This window comes from Triticum aestivum, chromosome 5D (assembly GCF_018294505.1).
Source record: "Triticum aestivum cultivar Chinese Spring chromosome 5D, IWGSC CS RefSeq v2.1, whole genome shotgun sequence".
NCBI classification, from domain to species: Eukaryota; Viridiplantae; Streptophyta; class Magnoliopsida; order Poales; family Poaceae; genus Triticum; species Triticum aestivum.
Window position 1 is genome coordinate 214,773,008 of NC_057808.1, and position 18,885 is coordinate 214,791,892.

The 18,885-nt window shown below is 43.0% G+C and overlaps 1 protein-coding gene across 2 annotated transcripts; it reads left to right on the forward strand.

Moving 5' to 3' along the window:
- The first annotated feature begins 840 nt into the window (after positions 1 to 840).
- On the forward strand, positions 841 to 11,132 carry LOC123120117 (uncharacterized). 2 transcript variants are annotated; one of them, XM_044540138.1, is made up of 7 exons: positions 841 to 1,437; positions 6,409 to 6,491; positions 7,516 to 7,627; positions 7,714 to 9,315; positions 9,401 to 9,613; positions 9,699 to 9,823; positions 10,064 to 11,132. In XM_044540138.1, exons 4-7 carry the CDS (start codon positions 7,982 to 7,984, stop codon positions 10,930 to 10,932), a joined length of 2,541 nt encoding a protein of 846 aa, XP_044396073.1. In that variant the 5' UTR covers positions 841 to 1,437; positions 6,409 to 6,491; positions 7,516 to 7,627; positions 7,714 to 7,981; the 3' UTR covers positions 10,933 to 11,132. The 2 variants fall into 2 exon arrangements, with proteins under 2 accessions (XP_044396073.1, XP_044396072.1); XM_044540137.1 differs by lacking the exon at positions 7,516 to 7,627 and having other exon boundaries at positions 841 to 1,027; positions 1,229 to 1,437.
- Positions 11,133 to 18,885: the final 7,753 nt, after the last annotated feature.

The window sequence follows — 18,885 nt, forward strand, 5'->3', positions numbered from 1 at the left end:
AAGAAATATAAATAACAACTTTATTATTGCCTCTGAGGCATATTTCCTTCTGTTAACTTGTGATTTACATGTAAATAATAATGCGATTGTGTAAATAAATGTTCATCAAATTCTGACCTTGAATTACCTTATATTTTGATTGGAAGTTTGGTAAGTAAATTAAAGTGTAATTGGTTCAGAAGATAAGTAAATTAAGGTGATTGGTTATCATATACATGGAAGGTTGGACGAAGGGGTGGTGGGAAGAAAGATGAAATGAGAACCTTACGTTCTTTTTAAGTTGTATGAAGAGATTAAAGTGGAATTGATTCAAAATGTAAGTAAATTAAGGTGATTGGTTATCATATACATGAAAGGTTGGACGAAGGGGTGGTGGAAAGAAAGATGAAATGAGAACCTTACGCTCGTTTTAAGTAGTAGAGATAAAGTTAGAGATGACAGACATGACGACTACAGTTAATAACACATGGCAACTAAAGTTGATTACACACGCGCTTGCACTCACGGGATGGAGGTGAGCAGTTGACACACATAATCGGTCGTAGTTGCACCCGAATGTGTGGACAGTTTTAACGTTCACCCACACACGGTCGTGTGGGCTGACTCCTGATACAACCGGCCAGTCATGTGGTCGGGTATACATGGTGAGTATGGCCGTTAACCGAATCGTGATTCATAAACCCAACACGATCACCGTCAAAATCGGGATCCAACCACATTTTACGCGCCCGATCTCGTCTATCGCCGTGGTTTACGTGGACGGTTTCCTTCCGTGCCTTAACCTACGTGAAGGCGTTATAAGCCCCTATAAATACGAAGGCATTGTCACGCAGCTTTCGTTAATCATCCTCGCACTGCTCCGTCCCAGAAAGGAAGCCATTATTGCTCCGTTCACCTGCTGCTGCGCACGCCGCCTCTCCCTCCCCCGCTCCCAGCCTGCAACCTTGGGTTCACCAGCACAAGTACAACCGGAGAGAAGCGGGGTTTCGCCTCCAAAATCTCTCGGCGATTAAAAGAAGTTCTTGAGGTCGTCTATTATACTTGCTTTAATCGCACTGCTCCGTCCCAGGAAGGAAGCCATTATTGCTCCGTTCACCTGCTGCTGCGCACGCCGCCTCTCCCTCCCCCGCTCCCAGCCTGCAACCTTGGGTTCACCAGCACAAGTACAACCGGAGAGAAGCGGGGTTTCGCCTCCAAAATCTCTCGGCGATTAAAAGAAGTTCTTGAGGTCGATGTGACCCCGTTTCCATCTTTGGAGGTTTCGTGGAGAGGATGGGTTTTGCGCGGGGAATGTGCTGGATGGATTCTCGAGGTCTCTGTTGAATCCAGTTTCTTGGAGATTTGGGAGGTTTGATTTCGTCCGAGCTCAGGACGCCCAAGCCATTGTGCTTGTGTCCCGGGGAGATTATTTGGAGCGGCGGAAGGTGGTGCGACATGGTACGTGCTCTTATCTCATCTCTTCTTCTCATGTAGTTTTTTCTTCTTCTTTTGTTTCGTGCTGTGGCCAAAGCCAGAGCCAGATTCGTTAGTAATCTAAAACAGGGATATGTTTTTTCTGGTCGATTGTGCGTAGAGATATTGGCTTATTGTCGACTTGGGCATTGTTGCGGTGGACGCAGATCCCATTCGGCCCAGTGCAAGGCCAATCTGTTTAAGGGCCTCTTTGGATTGCAGGAAATTGAAAACTTAAGAATGAGAAAAGCACAAAATTGAGATGCCTTGTACAATGCTAGGTGCTTAGGGAGGCCCTTAAACAATGTTGGGTGCTTATGCACCAGTACTTAGGGCTTGTACAATGCTAGGTGCTTAGAAAACAAACAAAGTTTATCTTAAGCACCGGTGCCTATTTCTACATGAGAGATGCCTAATTAAGCGTCTACCCTCTACAAATAAGCACCATGCTTAAAGAAACTAATGTTTATTTCTCTAAGCACTTCCCCTAAGCGCCTTGCATTGTACAAGGCTTATTAGGAGAGACAATCCTTGAGCCTCAAATAAAAATTTGACTTACGTTAAGTAGACATGTTAGAACTGTATGGGAAAAGGGGTGGTTACTTTGGCAAGCACCAGGACAGGACCGAAGCAAACTCAAGCACTCGCTTCATTCTCCAAGCACCGGCTTATCTTGATGTGCACAAAAATAACCTGGATATTTTTATTTTGGCAGCTGTCTAGGCACCTGCACTGTACAGGACCTTACTATGAATTCCTATAGGATTTCAAAATACTGAAACAAGGCATTCATTTGTTGCTGTCTCTTTGTGGGTTGGGCCTCTCCACCTCTTCAAGGCCATGTAGATACCAACAAGTATCAGGATGTTGATGATTTTTTCCCCTTTTGCCAGTATGTAGCATGATATCCGACCAACTGACCGGTCACACTCAGATCGGATATCGTATGGTAACTAGTATGTTTTCCCATTCGAATAGATAGTTTTATAGATGTTTTTCAAGAGGTCTCATTGGAATTTGATAAATTGAGTTTATCCCGATATGGTTATGAAGAATACATATAGTTTGTTCCTTTTCCTGTTATGCTTGGCATTTTCTCAATCCAAACCTAGAATATAGGCAAACAATATATCTGTTACAACTGGAGAAGGTTATAATATTTTTGCGAGATACTCGTTTTGCCGAGATACTTCTACGCTCACCAATGCACTAGGCGGTGGTTCTATGCTCACCAATGCACTAGGTGGTGGCCAAACTGAGCACCTTTGGTCCCAGGTGAATGTTATAGAACGAAGGCTCAAGACGAGCTCGACTTTGAATTAACAAAGTTCTCAACCGGCCAGGAATTATGACGACCATCATCTTACAAGGAAAAGAAAACGACAAATACAAAGCGCTACCAAAAAGCTTACAAGCACAAGGAACAAGAAACAACCAACGAAATGAAAAATGAAAGACCTGCTTGATGTCGGCCATGCCACTTGAGAAACTCCGTCCCCGATGGGAGGCGATCACGCAGAAGCTGCCACATGAAGATCTTGATCTACACTGAGGGCCGCTTTCCACAAAGATGTAGTCCACGCAAGAGTATGCACATGACATAGGGCGCTATATGTTGAGCCAACAGAGAAGAACCCCAAAGGGGTCAAATGCCAACATATGGCGTCCAGATGGTCCAGAAGCATCGGCGGGAGGGCCGCCCGAAGGCAGGCCAAGCAACAGTTTCCTCAGGGCCAAATGTTCGTCGTAACGAGACATTCCAATTCCCATTTTTAGTGTCTGAGGAAACCAACATCATCGGGTCCACGTAGAAGAGGGTGTCATCTCCATTTCCTATAGAAACGAAAAGCCAGTTGAATCTCATGCTTGATCGACTGAATATACCTCCAGAACTAAGACCCTTCCCTATGTTCACATGTTCACAAGAAGAGGGCCGCACTATAGATACTAAATTTTAATAAGCTGCAACCACAAGCCCCCTCCCCCCCCCCCAACCTCCATGATCCGCCACACCCATCCTCGCATAAGGGCCACATTCATGCGGTGGCGGGACGCGAGAGTACCTAGACCCCCAGGTCCTTGTGCAAGCAGATGTGTGCCCACTTGACCATATGGTATTTGTGGCGCCCATCCGCCGCCTGCCAAAAGAAGCGCAATAGATCCTTGTCGAAGGAGTTATGCACACCTTCCGGCACATTATACAAACCCATCATTATACATGGGGAGGCTAGAGACACGAGTCAATAAGCATGGATTTACTCCCTTTGGACGCAACCCGTCCCACAAGCAGGTCAAAATCCTTGACAAGGATCCTTGAGCCAAAAAGCGGCATCTCCAAGTACGCAATGGGGAAGAGGATAACTTGTAGTTAAGGTTGTTCGCAATCCGCTGCTGATCGGCGGACCAATACCCCATCAACACAATCTCACTCTTATCAAAATTGATCTTAAGGCCGCACATGACCTCAGAGCAGAGGAGAAGGGATTTGAAGATGATGGTATCAAGTTCTGACCCCTCTACCATGATCATGGTGTCATCTACATATTGGAGGTGGGTCACACCACCTTCAAGAATAATGTGCCCAACCACACCCAGAATGTGGCATGCCATCCTAGGCTTATCCAGGATGGCTGGAAGGGCATCAACTACAATGTTGAAGAGGAGGAGGGGGGATAGGCCCCCCTGCCTCACCCCGCAAGAAGACATAAATAGGGGCCCACCTCCCTTTTGATGTTAAGTGTTGTGCTACCGCTCATGATCAACTGCATGATCCAACAACACTAATGGTCATTGAACCACCTCCACTCCAAGACTAGGCAGAGGAAGGACCAGTCAAGGCGATCGTATGCCTTTTGGAAGTTGAGATTAAGGAATACGCCTTTCTGGCACTCCATATGAACAATTTCATGAAGAGCCAAAATCCCATCATGTATAGGACACCCCTTCAGAAAAGCGAACCGGCGTTCCACCACGGGGGAAAACTGCGTCGCACACACCTTACATACGATTCGTTGAAGAACATTCATCACTGTGATTGCCTGATCGGCCCAAAGTGTCGGATATCTGTCGCCCCAACTATTTTGGGGATCAGGGTAATGACACCAAATTTCAAGCGGGACATGTCCAATGTCCCAATATAAAATTGGTGGAACATTATCATAATCATCGGCCGGAGTTGCGCCCAGAACTTCTGAAAGAAGGAGATCGAGAGGCCATCTGGCCTGGGGGCTGAATTAGCCTTCATCTCAGCAATTGTTCGACCAACCTCCTCTGGCGAGTTTGGCAGAGTAAGTTCTGCATTCTCATTCGCTAAGGTCTTGGCCTCTACCGGCTAGCAGTCAGCAGCCAAAGAAACCCTGGATCGTGGCTCTGCCATGAAGAGCTCCTTATAGAAGGAGTAAATGTGAGTAGCAATAGCTCATGCTTCCTCCAATAGGGCATAACCATCCCATAAACAAGGAATGGAGCACCTCCACCGCCTCCTATTTGCAATGGCATGAAAATATGGAGCTATTTTATTTGGTATAAAACTTTGTTTTAGAATCTTGGGGATTTACGGTTGCAGATTGGTTGATTGTTGTTATATATGGTTTACGGTATGTCTGTTTTGTATGATACTCTCTCCGTTCCAAAATATAGCGCGCCCGTGCTTCCCGAGGTTCAACTTTGACCATAAATTTAACCAACAAGACCGACTGCGGCGGGAGCAAAAATTATATAATTGAAAACTTCTTTTGAATACGAATTCACTGGTATAATTTTTGCTCCTCCCGCAGTCGGTCTCGTTGGTTAAATTTATGGTCAAAGTTGAAGCGCGGAAACAGAGGAAGCACTATATTTTGGAACGGAGGGAGTATATGACAACATACTTGTATTCTAGTGATTTTGATCAACTTCATATATTTGTAATCAGCAGTTGAGCACCATCCATGCTCAAATCCAAATCAACTATTGTAGCCTCAGTAGCTACTCTATGCTACATGCATCAAATTTGTCCTGTAAACATTGGTTGCATTTTTTGTACACTCTTAATTGTTGCTCTATCCGTTCACATTCACTTGTCATATGGATCTGATAGCCGGTAGGGCTAGCCAGCTCTTCAACATACTCTTGACTGTTAGTCCCTCATTTCATGTTCGCTTTACACTTTTGACCATGTGATTTGGTCACAAATACATGCCACCTCACCTTTCACAAAGTCACATTTCACAAGTTACACTTATCCACCCCCACCCACTCCACGATACATTTTGTAGGCCCATGGCATATGTTTTACTACCTCCTTTTTGGTTTATTAGGCTTGCGTGTATCCCTAGATTAACAATTTGACCAAAATAATACAATTTATATATCACAAAAAAAAAATATCATTAGAAACTTCCAAGTGGTATATTTTCTAGTGGTATAAAATTGGGATATATTGCTGGTATTATATTGGTTAAATTGTTAATCTAGGGATACGCGCAGGCCTACTAAACTGAAAAGGGGGTAGTAGTTATGAAGGGCATTTTGGTGATTTTGCACGAAACCTGATGATCATAGTTCTGCCTAAGTCAAATGTGACAACTATTTTTGAAAGGATAAGGTAATTAATTTAGTTTCTACAGATATTTACAAGTAAGGAAACAATGTACATTAAGTTTTTCTTAGACAATATGTCTATCATGTGTTCGATCAGAATAGCATTAAAAAAAGAAGTGTTGGGTCACAATCTATACTCGTAAGTTTGAATATAAGGTCATTACATGTTAGTACGCACGCCTAATATTTGAAACTATTGAAATGTATAATGTGGCAACCAACTATGTGTAGGATTGCCTACGAGCGAGCCTGCTAATGCCAAAATACCAATTCCCTACCTCTGCCTGTGAAGGAACGTGATTTAAAGCACAGAATAATTTCCCTTGCAACATATTAAAGTGTATAACCTCCCTAACATTTTTTATCACCATGCAGGCTGTTGTATGTGAAATCTGTGGAGATGTTGGTTATGGACATCTTTTGCTATCTTGCGATCACTGCAAGTGTGCCATGCACCAGTATGATTTTTTATCCACTATAATTATTTTCTTCTAAATACAGCATGCAGCAATTTAGCATAGATGCTTCGTTGATAGCTGTTTGTATAAAGACTTAGTAGTCAGCTCAATGTAAGAAAAGTCTTATGATAATTCCAGACCTGTCCTGTGTATTAAAATGCTTTTTCTGTAAGATGTTTAATACTTCCTCCATTCATAAATATAAGACGTTTTAATATTTTTGTGAATCGGATGTATATAGACACATTTTAGTGTGTTTGTTCACTCATTTCAGTCTGTATGTAGTCCGTATTGAAATATCTAAAACATCTTATATTTGTGAAAGGAGGGAGTACATGCATAATAATTTTTGTCAGAAAAGGAATACTAAAATGTATACATCCAGGAAGTGATGTAGTGTGCTAATGCTTTGCACTGAAACATGTTGGCAAATAATGGTGTACAATTTGAAGCAACACTATAATCATTGGGAGTCTAAAGTGCTAAAACTAATCAATGTAGGAATCAAACTTTTCCATGAAGGGAACTAATAGCACATCACATGCCTTTACCTTTAATAAGGCTAAAATATGTTTTGCACTGTTTATTTTCCGGAGCATATAGTTAATATGTGCTGTCACTTCTTAGTATTAATTTACCTATGATGACATAATTATGTAGCAATCTCTGAATAGTGACTCTGTGGACAGATACTTCAAGTTCTTTTTGTACGTTTCCTGGATGCATAATACATGGACGATTGCGGCACTTCTACCTCCTCACATATGAATGTTTCTTAGACCATGCAACTCATGTCTGCTTCTGTTGATTTCTGGACAATATATTATCATGGTGCTATGTTTTCAATAGCTGCTGCAACAAATTAGTTAGATTGTTGAAACATTTGCAAAATAGGTGGCTGCATTCATAGCTTGCTCATCTGTTCGCCACTTGTCCCGTAAAAGTTTTGGCTGCACTCATGGTGGAAGTGTAAATCAATACTCAATCAAATCTATTTTATTTATTGACGTTATGCTTGTTACAGGACAAACCCAATAAGTTTTAATGTTCTCATGGGAACTTATTATTGATCACATCAGATGCCATACATGTCATACATCTGATGTCATACATTGATTACAGGACAAACCCAATAAGTTCTGTTACTATGCTTCTTATCTTTTTGTTGGTTTCCCCAAAAGTGCTACTTGCTCTTTGCTTATTGTGAGTAATCATTTTGTAGATACTGTCTGGCCAAGGTTCTTTTTGATGGATCATTAGTAGAACGCTGGTTCTGTGATGAATGCCTGCCAAAGCGTGGTGAAGTTACTTATGAGGGATTTTTGCAGAAGGCGCCAAAACATACTCGTTCTGGTTCTGCAGTACGCCGGGCAAGTACCATAAGTGTGAGGTCAACAAGGGAAGCAGGGCCATGTAGAAACCATAAGAGTAAGTCAGAGAAGTCTAAAAGTAAATCTCGAAGAAAGAAATGTTTGTCAAGCAAGAATTCTATGCTAAGGAAGCACAAACAAAAGGGGTCAGATATGCAACCAATGGGTAACAAGACCATTACACGAGATTGCAATGCTCCCAATATTTATTGTGATAGTGAGAAGGAACTTCATTCCTGTGAAGTCATGTCCATTGAAACATCCAAGGCCGGCAAAGCGGAGAATCAGCAGATTGACCATGGACATTGTGTTCATACATTAAACAATGATTGTGTTGCAAATTGCTTGCCCGCAAGGGTAAAACAAATCAATCTCCAAAACCCATTGGATGAATTTGAACCTCCTCTAGGTGATGCAAGGCAATTGAACCCCTCAAAGGACAGTGACTGCCTGTCGCCAGGGAACGTTGGAATTGAAAATCCAAAGGGTCATGTTACACCAGTCATAGCACGGGGAAATCAGAGTGTACCCAATATTTCTTGTGATAGTGGGAAGGCACTTAATTCTTGTGAAGTCATGACCATTGAAACATCCAAGGCCGGCAAAGAGGAGAGTCAGCAGATTGGCCATGGACATTGTGTTCATACATTAAACAATGATTGTGTTGCAAATTGCTTGCCAGCAAGGGTAAAACAAATCAATCTCCAAAACCCATTGGATGAATTTGAACCTCCTCTAGGTGATGCAAGGCAATTGAACCCCTCAAAGGACAGTGACTGCCTGTCGCCAGGGAATGTTGAAATTGAAAATCAAAAGGGTCATGTTACACCAGTCGTAGCACGGGGAAATCAGAGTGCACCATCAACACTACTGGATCAGGTGGATTCAGGTTCCTTCCCAGGAACCAATTTGAAAGAAATCGTTCTTCTGGAGGACAGTGATACATCAGCGGAACTTTTTTATACTGTTGAGAATTGTGTTAAGGACAATCAAGGGAAGCAAACACAGCTCATTATACTGGACGATGATGAAGAAGAGGCTGCGGATGTGCAGTCAGAAGATTATAATCATCGGTCGCTTGAGTGTGATGGACCACTGAACAAGCGTAGAATAGGCATGGAAGATTGTGTCGAACAAGCTGTACAGACTGGTGATTTGAATGGTCAAAATCTCAATGCTGTACACCTAGATATTTTGATTCCTGAATCTTGTGAGATTACTCAGCCTGTGAAGAAACGGAGGAGAAATATAGAGGAGAATGAAGATAACAAAGATGAAGAGGTTTTAATAGGTACCAGTAATCGTAAATGTGCTCTTGATGATGCTTCAAAGTTGACATCAGAAACTTTAGTTGCAACGGATCCTGTTCTCGGATCCAGAATGGCATTTGATTCAGAGTTTGCCAATCAGCAATGTTCTATGTACTCACAACCCACTGATGAACCTATCTGGAGGTCTGCTTTTCCTCAACAATCATAGTTATATTATTATTGTGTGAAATACTGATGTCTCCCCATTCTTCTGTTTTCATGTCAACAGTGGAATACTTAAGATAAACAACGAAGTATATATCTCGTTGACTGCACACCTGTCGACCACAGCTTGTGGGTTCGTGCGGGAATTGTCAAGGTCGTTGCGACCAGTAGTTAAAGTAATCAAGCTCCCTCAGTTGGAAGCCTGGCCACAGAGTTGGAGGACTTCAAGACCTACTGATGGCGACATTGCATTGTATTTCTTCCCGCCCAGTGCGAGGTGTGTAATGTGTTTACCTTTATGATTCTCCGCATCTTTTCTTCAGCTCATTGTGATACTAAAGGTCCCATGTCCTCATCTCTAGCCCAAATGAAGAATCGGATGGTCCAGTGGAGGAAATCATTGATAGTGGTGCTGTCTTACAAGCTGTTATTGGTGTCGCTGAGCTGCTAATCTTCCCCTCCACAATGTTGCCAGCGCAATATCATTGTACGTGTCCAACTGGAGATTAATTTTCTTATTTCTGCATTGTCTTCATATGCTACACATGGCATGCCATTCCACATAGTCAACATGCTTAAATTGAGATTGAACACGGTTATGTGGTTATTATCAATCTTCTTACTTAGAGGTCTATTCTTGAGCCAACAAAATAATGATTGGATAAGCTTTGCTTTGCATCATAGACCATGGCTTTACCAGTCATTGATCAAACTGTGTTATGTACAGTGTGCCAGGGCAAACGCTACCTGTGGGGGATGTTCAAGCGTAGGGAAGATGAGTCCGACAAAGATCATCTAGTTGAACAACAATATGATTCAGCATGTGCCAAAGAAGGGGAGATACAAGAACACATTTTTATGGACCGGCAATATGAAGTACAATGTGAGTCACCAGATCATGAAACTTCCGCTGTGAAGCATGTCGTGCATGTTGAGAATCAAATGCTGGTGGAGCAGAACTGTGGAGGGCAAGAGGCGACGATGAGTGCTACGATGGGCCTTCACTCACCTGGCAACAATCCGTCATCCGCAGAGCCGAACCCACCAAAGGCTAGATCAAACTGTTTCACACAGCCAAGAGCTGACAGTAAACCAGATATGCCTGAAGAAGTGGACCACCAAGATGAGAAAAACTTCATCAAGCCATCAGCTGACCCTGCGGGACCTGCTGCAGCCACTCCCAGTTCAATCGATTCTACCGAGTGTGGGGCAGCGCCTCCCATGACCCAATTGTTTGGATTTGTCACGGCTCGGACACCAAGAGCGCAGAAGCTCATCCAGGAGATGGTCAGCGAAGGTGCGCTGTTATTTTCGGTGGCTGAAGAGATAGCGACTGGCGGATCTGCAGTAGGCAGTAATACTGGAGCACAAGTACATCTGGCACCTGACAGTGCGTCTCCGCCTATGCAGGAGCGCTGCCAGCCCATCGGATTCGTTCCACTGGATGATGATGTGGCTTCTGAAGCCTGCCTGGAACTGTTCCCAGTTCGGCAGGGGCATATTGGATGGACTCCTAGGGTAGAAACTAGCAAGGAGGTAGATCTTGACCTGAGCCTTAGTGCGCGTTCCCGAGCATCGTGTGGGTCAATCCTGTAATATTTGCTGCCGAGGCTCCTTACGAACCTGGCCGGGTACAATTTTGCTGAGAATTGCAATGGATTGCCGTCTACCAAGCCGGCAATCTTTTCTCTGTTATTTCCAGTGCATTCGTTTGCAATGTTGCTGGCCATGCTTTTTCTTGTAGTGAGTACTTTTTTGTACTAATAATAACCTTAATAGCTAAGCTATTAAACTGATGTGTTGTTTCAAAATATTTATTTAACCTTAATAGCTAAACTGATGTGTTGTTTCAAAATATTTATTTAACCTTAATAGCTAAACTGATGTGTTGTTTCAAAATGTTTATTTAACCTTAATAGCTAAACTGATGTGTTGTTGACGATGTCGTCTCCTAGTAATTTGGCGTTCAAATAATGGTCTGGAGAGTGAGTTGGCTTTTTGATAATGGTCTAGTCGTGGTTTTAGTTCATATACTTAATTTGTGTCCAACAACCATGTCAAGACCATCTATGGAACCCTAACTTTCATCAATACTTCATCTTTACTCGCAATATCTAGATTGCAAATCATAGTTACTTGTTTTTCAATTGCTTGCATGAATTAGACTTCATGGCCAAGTTGATCGTGCTTCGGCAATGGTCAATAACCTTTCGAAATTGATTTAGCGACTGCTAAGGCGCGGTGTCTTTGCACGTTATAGTTGAATGGTCAAAGTCTACTCCACCCAAACCAATAGAGACCTCTCACTGAAAGATCGGGACATCGTTGTGCCTATTAGTCGGCTCTTCTGAGCATGTTACCGGAATTGTCTTGGGTTGTTTGTTGATATGAAGTCGAAATTGTGACGGTGTGATCTGGGTAGCAAGTGGTATGTTCGATGATCTTCCACGACGTCGGGGTTGTATAATTCTCCTTCGTAGCTCGCCGTCTGAACCGGATCTGCGTTGTTGCCGACACGTGTGGCTAATTCCTTGTCATGGGCCTTCGTGTTGCTTCTCATGGCCTTTCCAGTGCTGGTTCCATCCATGGCTATTTTCGGTGAAGCCGAAGTCACTTGCTCCAGGAGAAGTGATGACGATGATTCAATATGAAACCTCGACGGGTTTTCTTCGCAATAGTGTGTGGTGTATCTTGAGTATGCCCCGTTAGCGAGTTGTGGTGGCTTTCCGTAAATTAATTAGGCAACTTTCTTCTTCTTAATGAATGGACGAGCTAAATCATGTGCCTCCATTTCAGGAAAAAAACATGTGAATCTAAGAGGCCCTTAGAGCATCAACAACCGGACCCCTCAAACCCTCCCCAAGCGCCCAGCGGGCAGCATGGTCACTGCCCGGTCACAAAATTGCCACCCAACTAGACCCCCCAAAACCAGCCCAAACGTCCAGGTTGTCTGGCACCCTCAAACTCAACCCATATGTGGGGTAGATTTGTGGATGCTTGGACGCGTCCGCCATGTTGTATTCGACGGGTCGGACCTAATTCAAATATGCTCCAAATTGACCAAGTCCACCAAATCGACAGCCCTGCACCCGCGTCCAACTCGCCGCCCTCCTTCACACCTGCTTCTCGTTCACGCTGCGATCTGATTCTGCCGTCCTAGATGTTTATGTTCACAAGTGGCTGGCCGGAACCAAAGTGGGACTAGAGTCCATAGCTATGTAAGTTTGACATGCTTCACATTATCAGCATTTGTATATTGTCATCATTTGTATTGCTAGCTCCCTTCGTTGCGTTGTCTTGAGTGATTCTTGTTTGCTAGCTGGGGTTGGCGGCCACTTTGTACAACCAAACTGAGGACAAGCCATTCACTTTGTCCCATTGTTGGTTGAAATTGAATGGGAACTAAAGTGGCAACTCACCCTTGATGAGCTTAAAAACCCACCAAGAAGTTGAAGACAAATGATGGCTCAAGCTCCCAACAATCTATTGGATTGGATGACGATGATGAGCAAAGTGAAGGAGCTGACGGGCAAGCGACCATGCCAAAGAGGAACCGACATGTGATGGGAAACAAGTGGGGGAAGCAGAGGGACGTGCGTGACGCCGCGGCAAGCAAAGTGTTCGCCACATGGACAGACATTTTTTCCGTTCAAGGAGGAAAAGGAGGAGAGGTGCCTGCTCTTCTTGTATGTACAAAGGGAGGGGATGTGATAGGGCCGTAGGTGTCCTGTCTTTCGATGAGATATTAATTATCATTTTTGGTGGAAGTCAACTTTGACGATCCGACTAGGAACGTGCGAAGATGTCGCGCCTTAACAATCGCTAAACCAACTCCGAAAGATTACTGATCACGCCGAGCACGATCAACCTGACCACGAGGATCTATTTCCCGCAGGCAAACGAAGAACAAGTAAGAAACTGAGATTGCAATATGGATACTGCGGATTTAAAAGGTAAGCTTTATTGATCGAAGTGGGGTTCTGTGACGTCTTGGTTTGGTCGTTGAACACAAACGGAAGACGCGAGTTGCAGCTTTGGCGGTTTTGAATCTAAAAAAACCCAAGTCTAAATGACGCGTTAAGGGCTATATTTATAGTGAAAAAGAGAGGGCATTTCGTCCCCCCCCCCCCCCGCAAGGTGGGACTAAAACACCTCCCGAGTTGTTTCCCCTATAATATGGACTCTAAAAATAGCCTACGGAAAGGTATTTCAAAATTACATGGCTTGGCCCAAAAATAAAGTGGCGGGACACCTATAATAAACTATGGATGAAATTTATGAAAGACCATCTTATATTTTTCATCCAAGTCCTTGGATGTCATCATGGTTGCTTCAAACTGTTGAAATCTCCACTAGTAACTATGTTGTTATTCCCTTCGCGCAGCTTCATCTCCACACTTGATCATTCCCCAATGTTCATCCTTCTTGTCCATGCTAGGCCCTTCATTCGTAAGCAAAATAAATGTGTCCAATTTAGGCAGCATAATATTCTCAATTTCTCATGAACACTAGAATCATTACCAAAAAACGAAAGTATCCGATAATTCAATTGGCGTGCGCGGGTACTAGTAATTGGTCTAATATGTGTAGCAGCAGGGGTTGTGGGTGTAACAGTGGTAGTGATGTCCTCATCGGGATGTTGTTCGACCAGGAGAGGGTGAAAAAGAAGTTAATCATTGAGAGGAAGAAGATAGATCTAGAGAAGATGAGAAATATGTAAAATGAGAACTTGAAAAGAAGAAGACAATACAATAATTGAGTTCCACGAAGAGAGGTTGAAGCTTGCAAAGGACACGGAGGATTTGAGAATCATGTTAGATGCTAGTGTCTTGGATGAAGAAAGCAAGTGGCTCCACATGAAAGAGATCAACACGTGCAAAGTGAGAGGCAGATGATTCATTCTTGTATCGCCTGAATTGTTGAATTTTATTATGGCATGTGTTGAATTATGATTTATTTTGCTTTGTCAAATTGATGACATATGATGAGCGTGCATTACTTTGCATGAATATGAGGATTTAGATATGAGGGCATCTCCAACAGTTTGTATGTTAGATTGTTGATAAAATATGTCATATCATCAACCAACACCTTAACATACAACATTTTTTTAGACTATCAGGAGGGCAAAACACCCCCCCCCCCCGGTTCCATTTTTCATTCAAAACAAAACCAGAGCAGAATCTGTTACACGACTTTTAAGTTCTACCAGATTAAGGAACTAGAAAACTGGCGAGCCAACGGCCCCAAGGTGCAAATTATTACAGAGACACAACTCCTTACAATCTAAAAAGAAACGAAGGCTCACTCCGGAGCCTGTTTTACTACCCCCACTCCAACCATGAACAGAGACGAAGTTCTAAACCCCCAGCATCATCCCATTGCTGTTCATCAGCGCCTCCAGCTCCATTGCTTTGTGGTACTCGCTACTCTTGATTCTCTTGATTGCTTGGATCGGAGACAACGGCAGCTCCAGCGGAGTGATGGGACTGAGCGCAGGCATGGTCTTGAAGTTCCTCCCAGGGCTCCTAGGAGGCGAACAACGCCCTTGTGATAGCTTACCAGAGCCCTCTCCTCCCATTCCCAGCGACATTTCTGTGAGTGCACCTTGGCTCAGGACACCCTCAGTGTCCATGCCTTCAGTCACCCCATTGTCAGCAGGGAAGGGGAAGTGAGTATTGACGCTATCTTCTGCAAGACAAGTTTCAGACTTTCCAGATGGGAGTCCTTGAAAAGGATCATCCACTTCTTGAGAGTTAGATGGATCTGCCACCAAATTTGTTTAAGGTTAGACCACATTACATTATTGAAAATCATGGAATTTCTGTACTTCCAAATGCACCACATTACATAGGCACATACTGAATTCAAAACTAAGTGTTTCTTTTGCGCTGGCCAATATCTGGCAACTGACAAGTAAGTAGTACCTAATTCACAAGAAAAAACATTAGAGATGCCCGACCAGAGCTGTTTAGCAACCACACAGTGGAAAAACAGATGATCAACAGTTTCATGCTCATTGCAAAATAAGCACTCTGGGGGCTTCACAATGCCTCTCTTTAAAAGATTATTTTTAGTCATCAGCTTATATGAGATAATAACCAGAGAAAAACTTGTACTCGAGGTGGGACGACTATAGACCACACAGAAGGTATAAAAACAAGCTGCACACCTCGAAAGTTAATCACATTGTAAAGCGAACTAGTAGAGTAAACTCCATTATTCTCGTATTGCCAGATCAGAGAGTCTTCTCCTTCAGAGAGCACAGTGCTTCTGATGATCTGTTCTAGACAGTACCAATCCTCCATCATGGCAGGTGAGAAGGTTCTCCTAAAAGTCAATTTTATATTTGTGCCATCCCAGGTTTCAGCCACAGTCACCCCTTGCTGATGGCAGATCGTGTACAGGGGCCAAAATTGCACTGACAAGGGGGATGTGCCAAACCAAATATCCTCCCAAAGTCTAATTTTTGTACCATCCCCTATTTGCCATCTATATCCAAACTTCAAAGCTTTAGCCGCCCACATAACACCTTGCCAGAATTTGGAGGTATTTTGAGTGCTAGAGGCAAAGATGTCCGGCCTCCTTTTAATGTACTTACTATCAACTATATCTCTCCAGATTTTTCCTCCATCCTGGGTGTACCTTCTCACCCAGGTGCCCAAGAGGCACAGGTTTACATCCTTGATGTTTGGGATACCTAGACCACCATACTCTTTTTTCATGCAGACTAGATGCCAGTTAGCAAGGTGTAACTTCCTGTCCCCCTCAAAGTCACTCCATAGGCAGTGAGCTAGTTGACTGTTGATCAAGTCAAGTGCCCATCTAGGAAATTTAAAGAAAGAGAGCAGGTATACAGGGATACTTGCAAGGCAGGTTTTGATCAAGACAATCCTAGCAGAATAGGAGAGCAGTTTACCCCTCCACCCTGCCATTCTCTTGAGGATCTTATCAATAAGAGGTTGTATGTCCTCTCTTCTAAGCTTGTCGTAATGAAGAGGGATACCTAGGTATTTTATGGCGAATGTACCCACAGTACAACCCATGATGTATTGGAAGGGTTCAATCTCCCCTTCAAAGAGGCCTAATGGTATGATTTCACTCTTAGAGTAGTTAATCTTCATACCAGAGACGTTCTCAAAGCAAGTTAGAATAGTTTTGAGCTTAGCTGCTTTTTCTATATCATTATCTAGGAAGAGGATAGTGTCATCTGCATATTGCAAGCAGATGACCCCTCCAGGGATGAGATCAGAGCACAGGCCTTACACTAGGTCATGTGAAGCAGCTTTAATTAGCATTCTAGTCAGCACATCAATTACAAGATTAAACAACAAAGGGGAGGCAGGGTCTCCCTGTCTAAGCCCTTTACTTGTAGTAAAGAAGTTCCCTTCTATTCCGTTAATTTTCACACCAATAGAACCCAATTGGGTAATTTGTTTGATCCAATTAATCCATCTAGGGCCAAAGTTCCTCTTTTCTAGCACCTCATACAAGAAGTCTAGATTAACTTTGTCAAAGGCTTTCTCATAATCTAGTTTAATCACTACACCAGAATTATTGGAATGGACAGTAGAGTGCAACGCCTCATGTGCTGTGACCACACTTTCCAAAATAAACCTGCCTTTTATGAAGGCAGACTGGTTGCTAGAGGTAAGGATGTTCATTAACTTGGCTAATCTATTAGTCAAAACTTTTGTAAAAGTTTTGAAAATACAATTCAGGAGACTAATTGGTCTAAATTTTTTCATACTAGTAGCATCTTTCTCCTTAGGAACAAGAGTGATCATTGCAAAATTAAGTCTATATATGTCAAGCTCCCCCTCAAAGAAATCTTTGAAGAGGGCCATGACATCTTCCTTCAAAATCTCCCAGAACTGTTGGAGGAAGAGGAAAGAGAGGCCATCAGGACCAGGGGCTCCATCTGACTAGGATCCAAAGATAGCCTCTTTTACCTCTTCTTCAGTAAAGGGGGCTTGGAGGGACATATTATCTTCATTCTTGACTTTTTCTCCCTCAGATAAAAAATCATCACTGAGTCTAAAACCATTTCTATCTTCCTTTTTAAAAAGCTCTTTATAAAAAGAGGTGGCAATATCTAGCATATCTTTGGTTTCATTGGCAGTGCCATTAGGGCCTTCTAATACATGGATCAGGGTTTTCCTTCTCCTCTGGTTGGCTACAGCTTGAAAGTATTTAGTATTCCTATCTCCTTCCAAAATATCTTTATCTCTAGATCTTTGCTTGGCTTTAATCTCATCTTTCAGCCAAATCTGTTGAAGTTCCTGCATAATCCTTTTCATCCTATCAACCTCAGATTCAGACAACTGTTCAGTTTCAGCCCTAATATCTAGAGAGTCATACTCTTGTGTGAGGCTGGCTTTATGCTTCCTAAGCTCAGCTTCAATATTCCTACTCCATCCCTTAGCAAACTTTCTAAACCTCCTAGCTTTCACCTGCCAAACATCTATAGCTTTCTTTTCCTTAACAGGAGTTGTCCAATTTTTAATAACTAGTTCTCTAAAGTCTGCCCTCAACAACCACCACTTTTCAAATTTGAAACTGGTGGGTTTTGGGGGGCAGTTTAAGCCAGAGTCCCAAAGGAGTGGGGTGTGGTCACTCCCCACTCTGGGCAGGGCTTGGGAGCTACTTAATGGAAACAAAGCATCCAGCTCTGTATTACAGAAAATCCTATCTATGGTGGTCATCACCAAATTACTTTGGTTATTGGCCCAAGTGAATTTCCTGCCAGACATTTTAATCTCTAAGAGACTCCAAATTTCTATCCAGGCATTAAACTTATCACACCAGTGGTGATTGATGTTGCCATTACTTTTATCATGTTGATATCTAACCAGATTAAAATCCCCCCCAATCAGGGTAGGCTGGCGATCATCTATAAACAGGTTGTGCAGCTCAGAGATGAAAGCATCTTTTCCTTCATCATAAGGTGAACCATAGACACTAATCAACCTAAACTTGACCCCACTGGATCTAACAGTGAGATTACATGAGATAGAGAAATTAAAGGAACTCCAACTATTTACTTCATAAATATCTGCATCCACTCCTACTAGGATGCCTCCAGCAGAGCCCTCAGCAGGAAGGTGGTGCCAAACAAAATTCCTGTTATTGCTAATAGATTTCAAGAAAGCGGAAGAGAGTTCTTCTTTTTTCGTTTCTTGAAAGGTAATGATACTTGCTTTGGTCTTGCTAAGGACCTCCACTATGCAAGTTTTCCTCCCTGGGGTAGTTATACCTCTAATATTCCAGAAGAGGCAATTCATCTAAGAAGGTTTCTCTTAGGGTGCTTGCCCCGTCCATACTTGGATACTTTGGTCCACATTCCACTATAATCTACCTCACCACATTTGTCCCCATGACACCCTTCAGGTGTACGTGGGGAGTTTGTGAGTGTATCTAAACTATCAGGCAATTCTGAAACTTTATTAGCCTCTCCAATCAAGTTGAGCCCCCCTTGGTTGGTGCTGGCCACTTTTTTGGCTAAATCCAATGAGGCATCTATATGAATGTCAGCTCTACCGGACCCCC

What these genes read in the sequence shown, in the direction of transcription:
- LOC123120117 (XM_044540137.1), top strand. An exon ending in TGCAAGTGTGCCATGCACCA is followed by an intron (nt 6,492 to 7,713) that starts GTATGATTTTTT and finishes ATCATTTTGTAG; the next exon opens with ATACTGTCTGGCCAAGGTTC. An exon ending in GTTGCCAGCGCAATATCATT is followed by an intron (nt 9,824 to 10,063) that starts GTACGTGTCCAA and finishes TGTTATGTACAG; the next exon opens with TGTGCCAGGGCAAACGCTAC.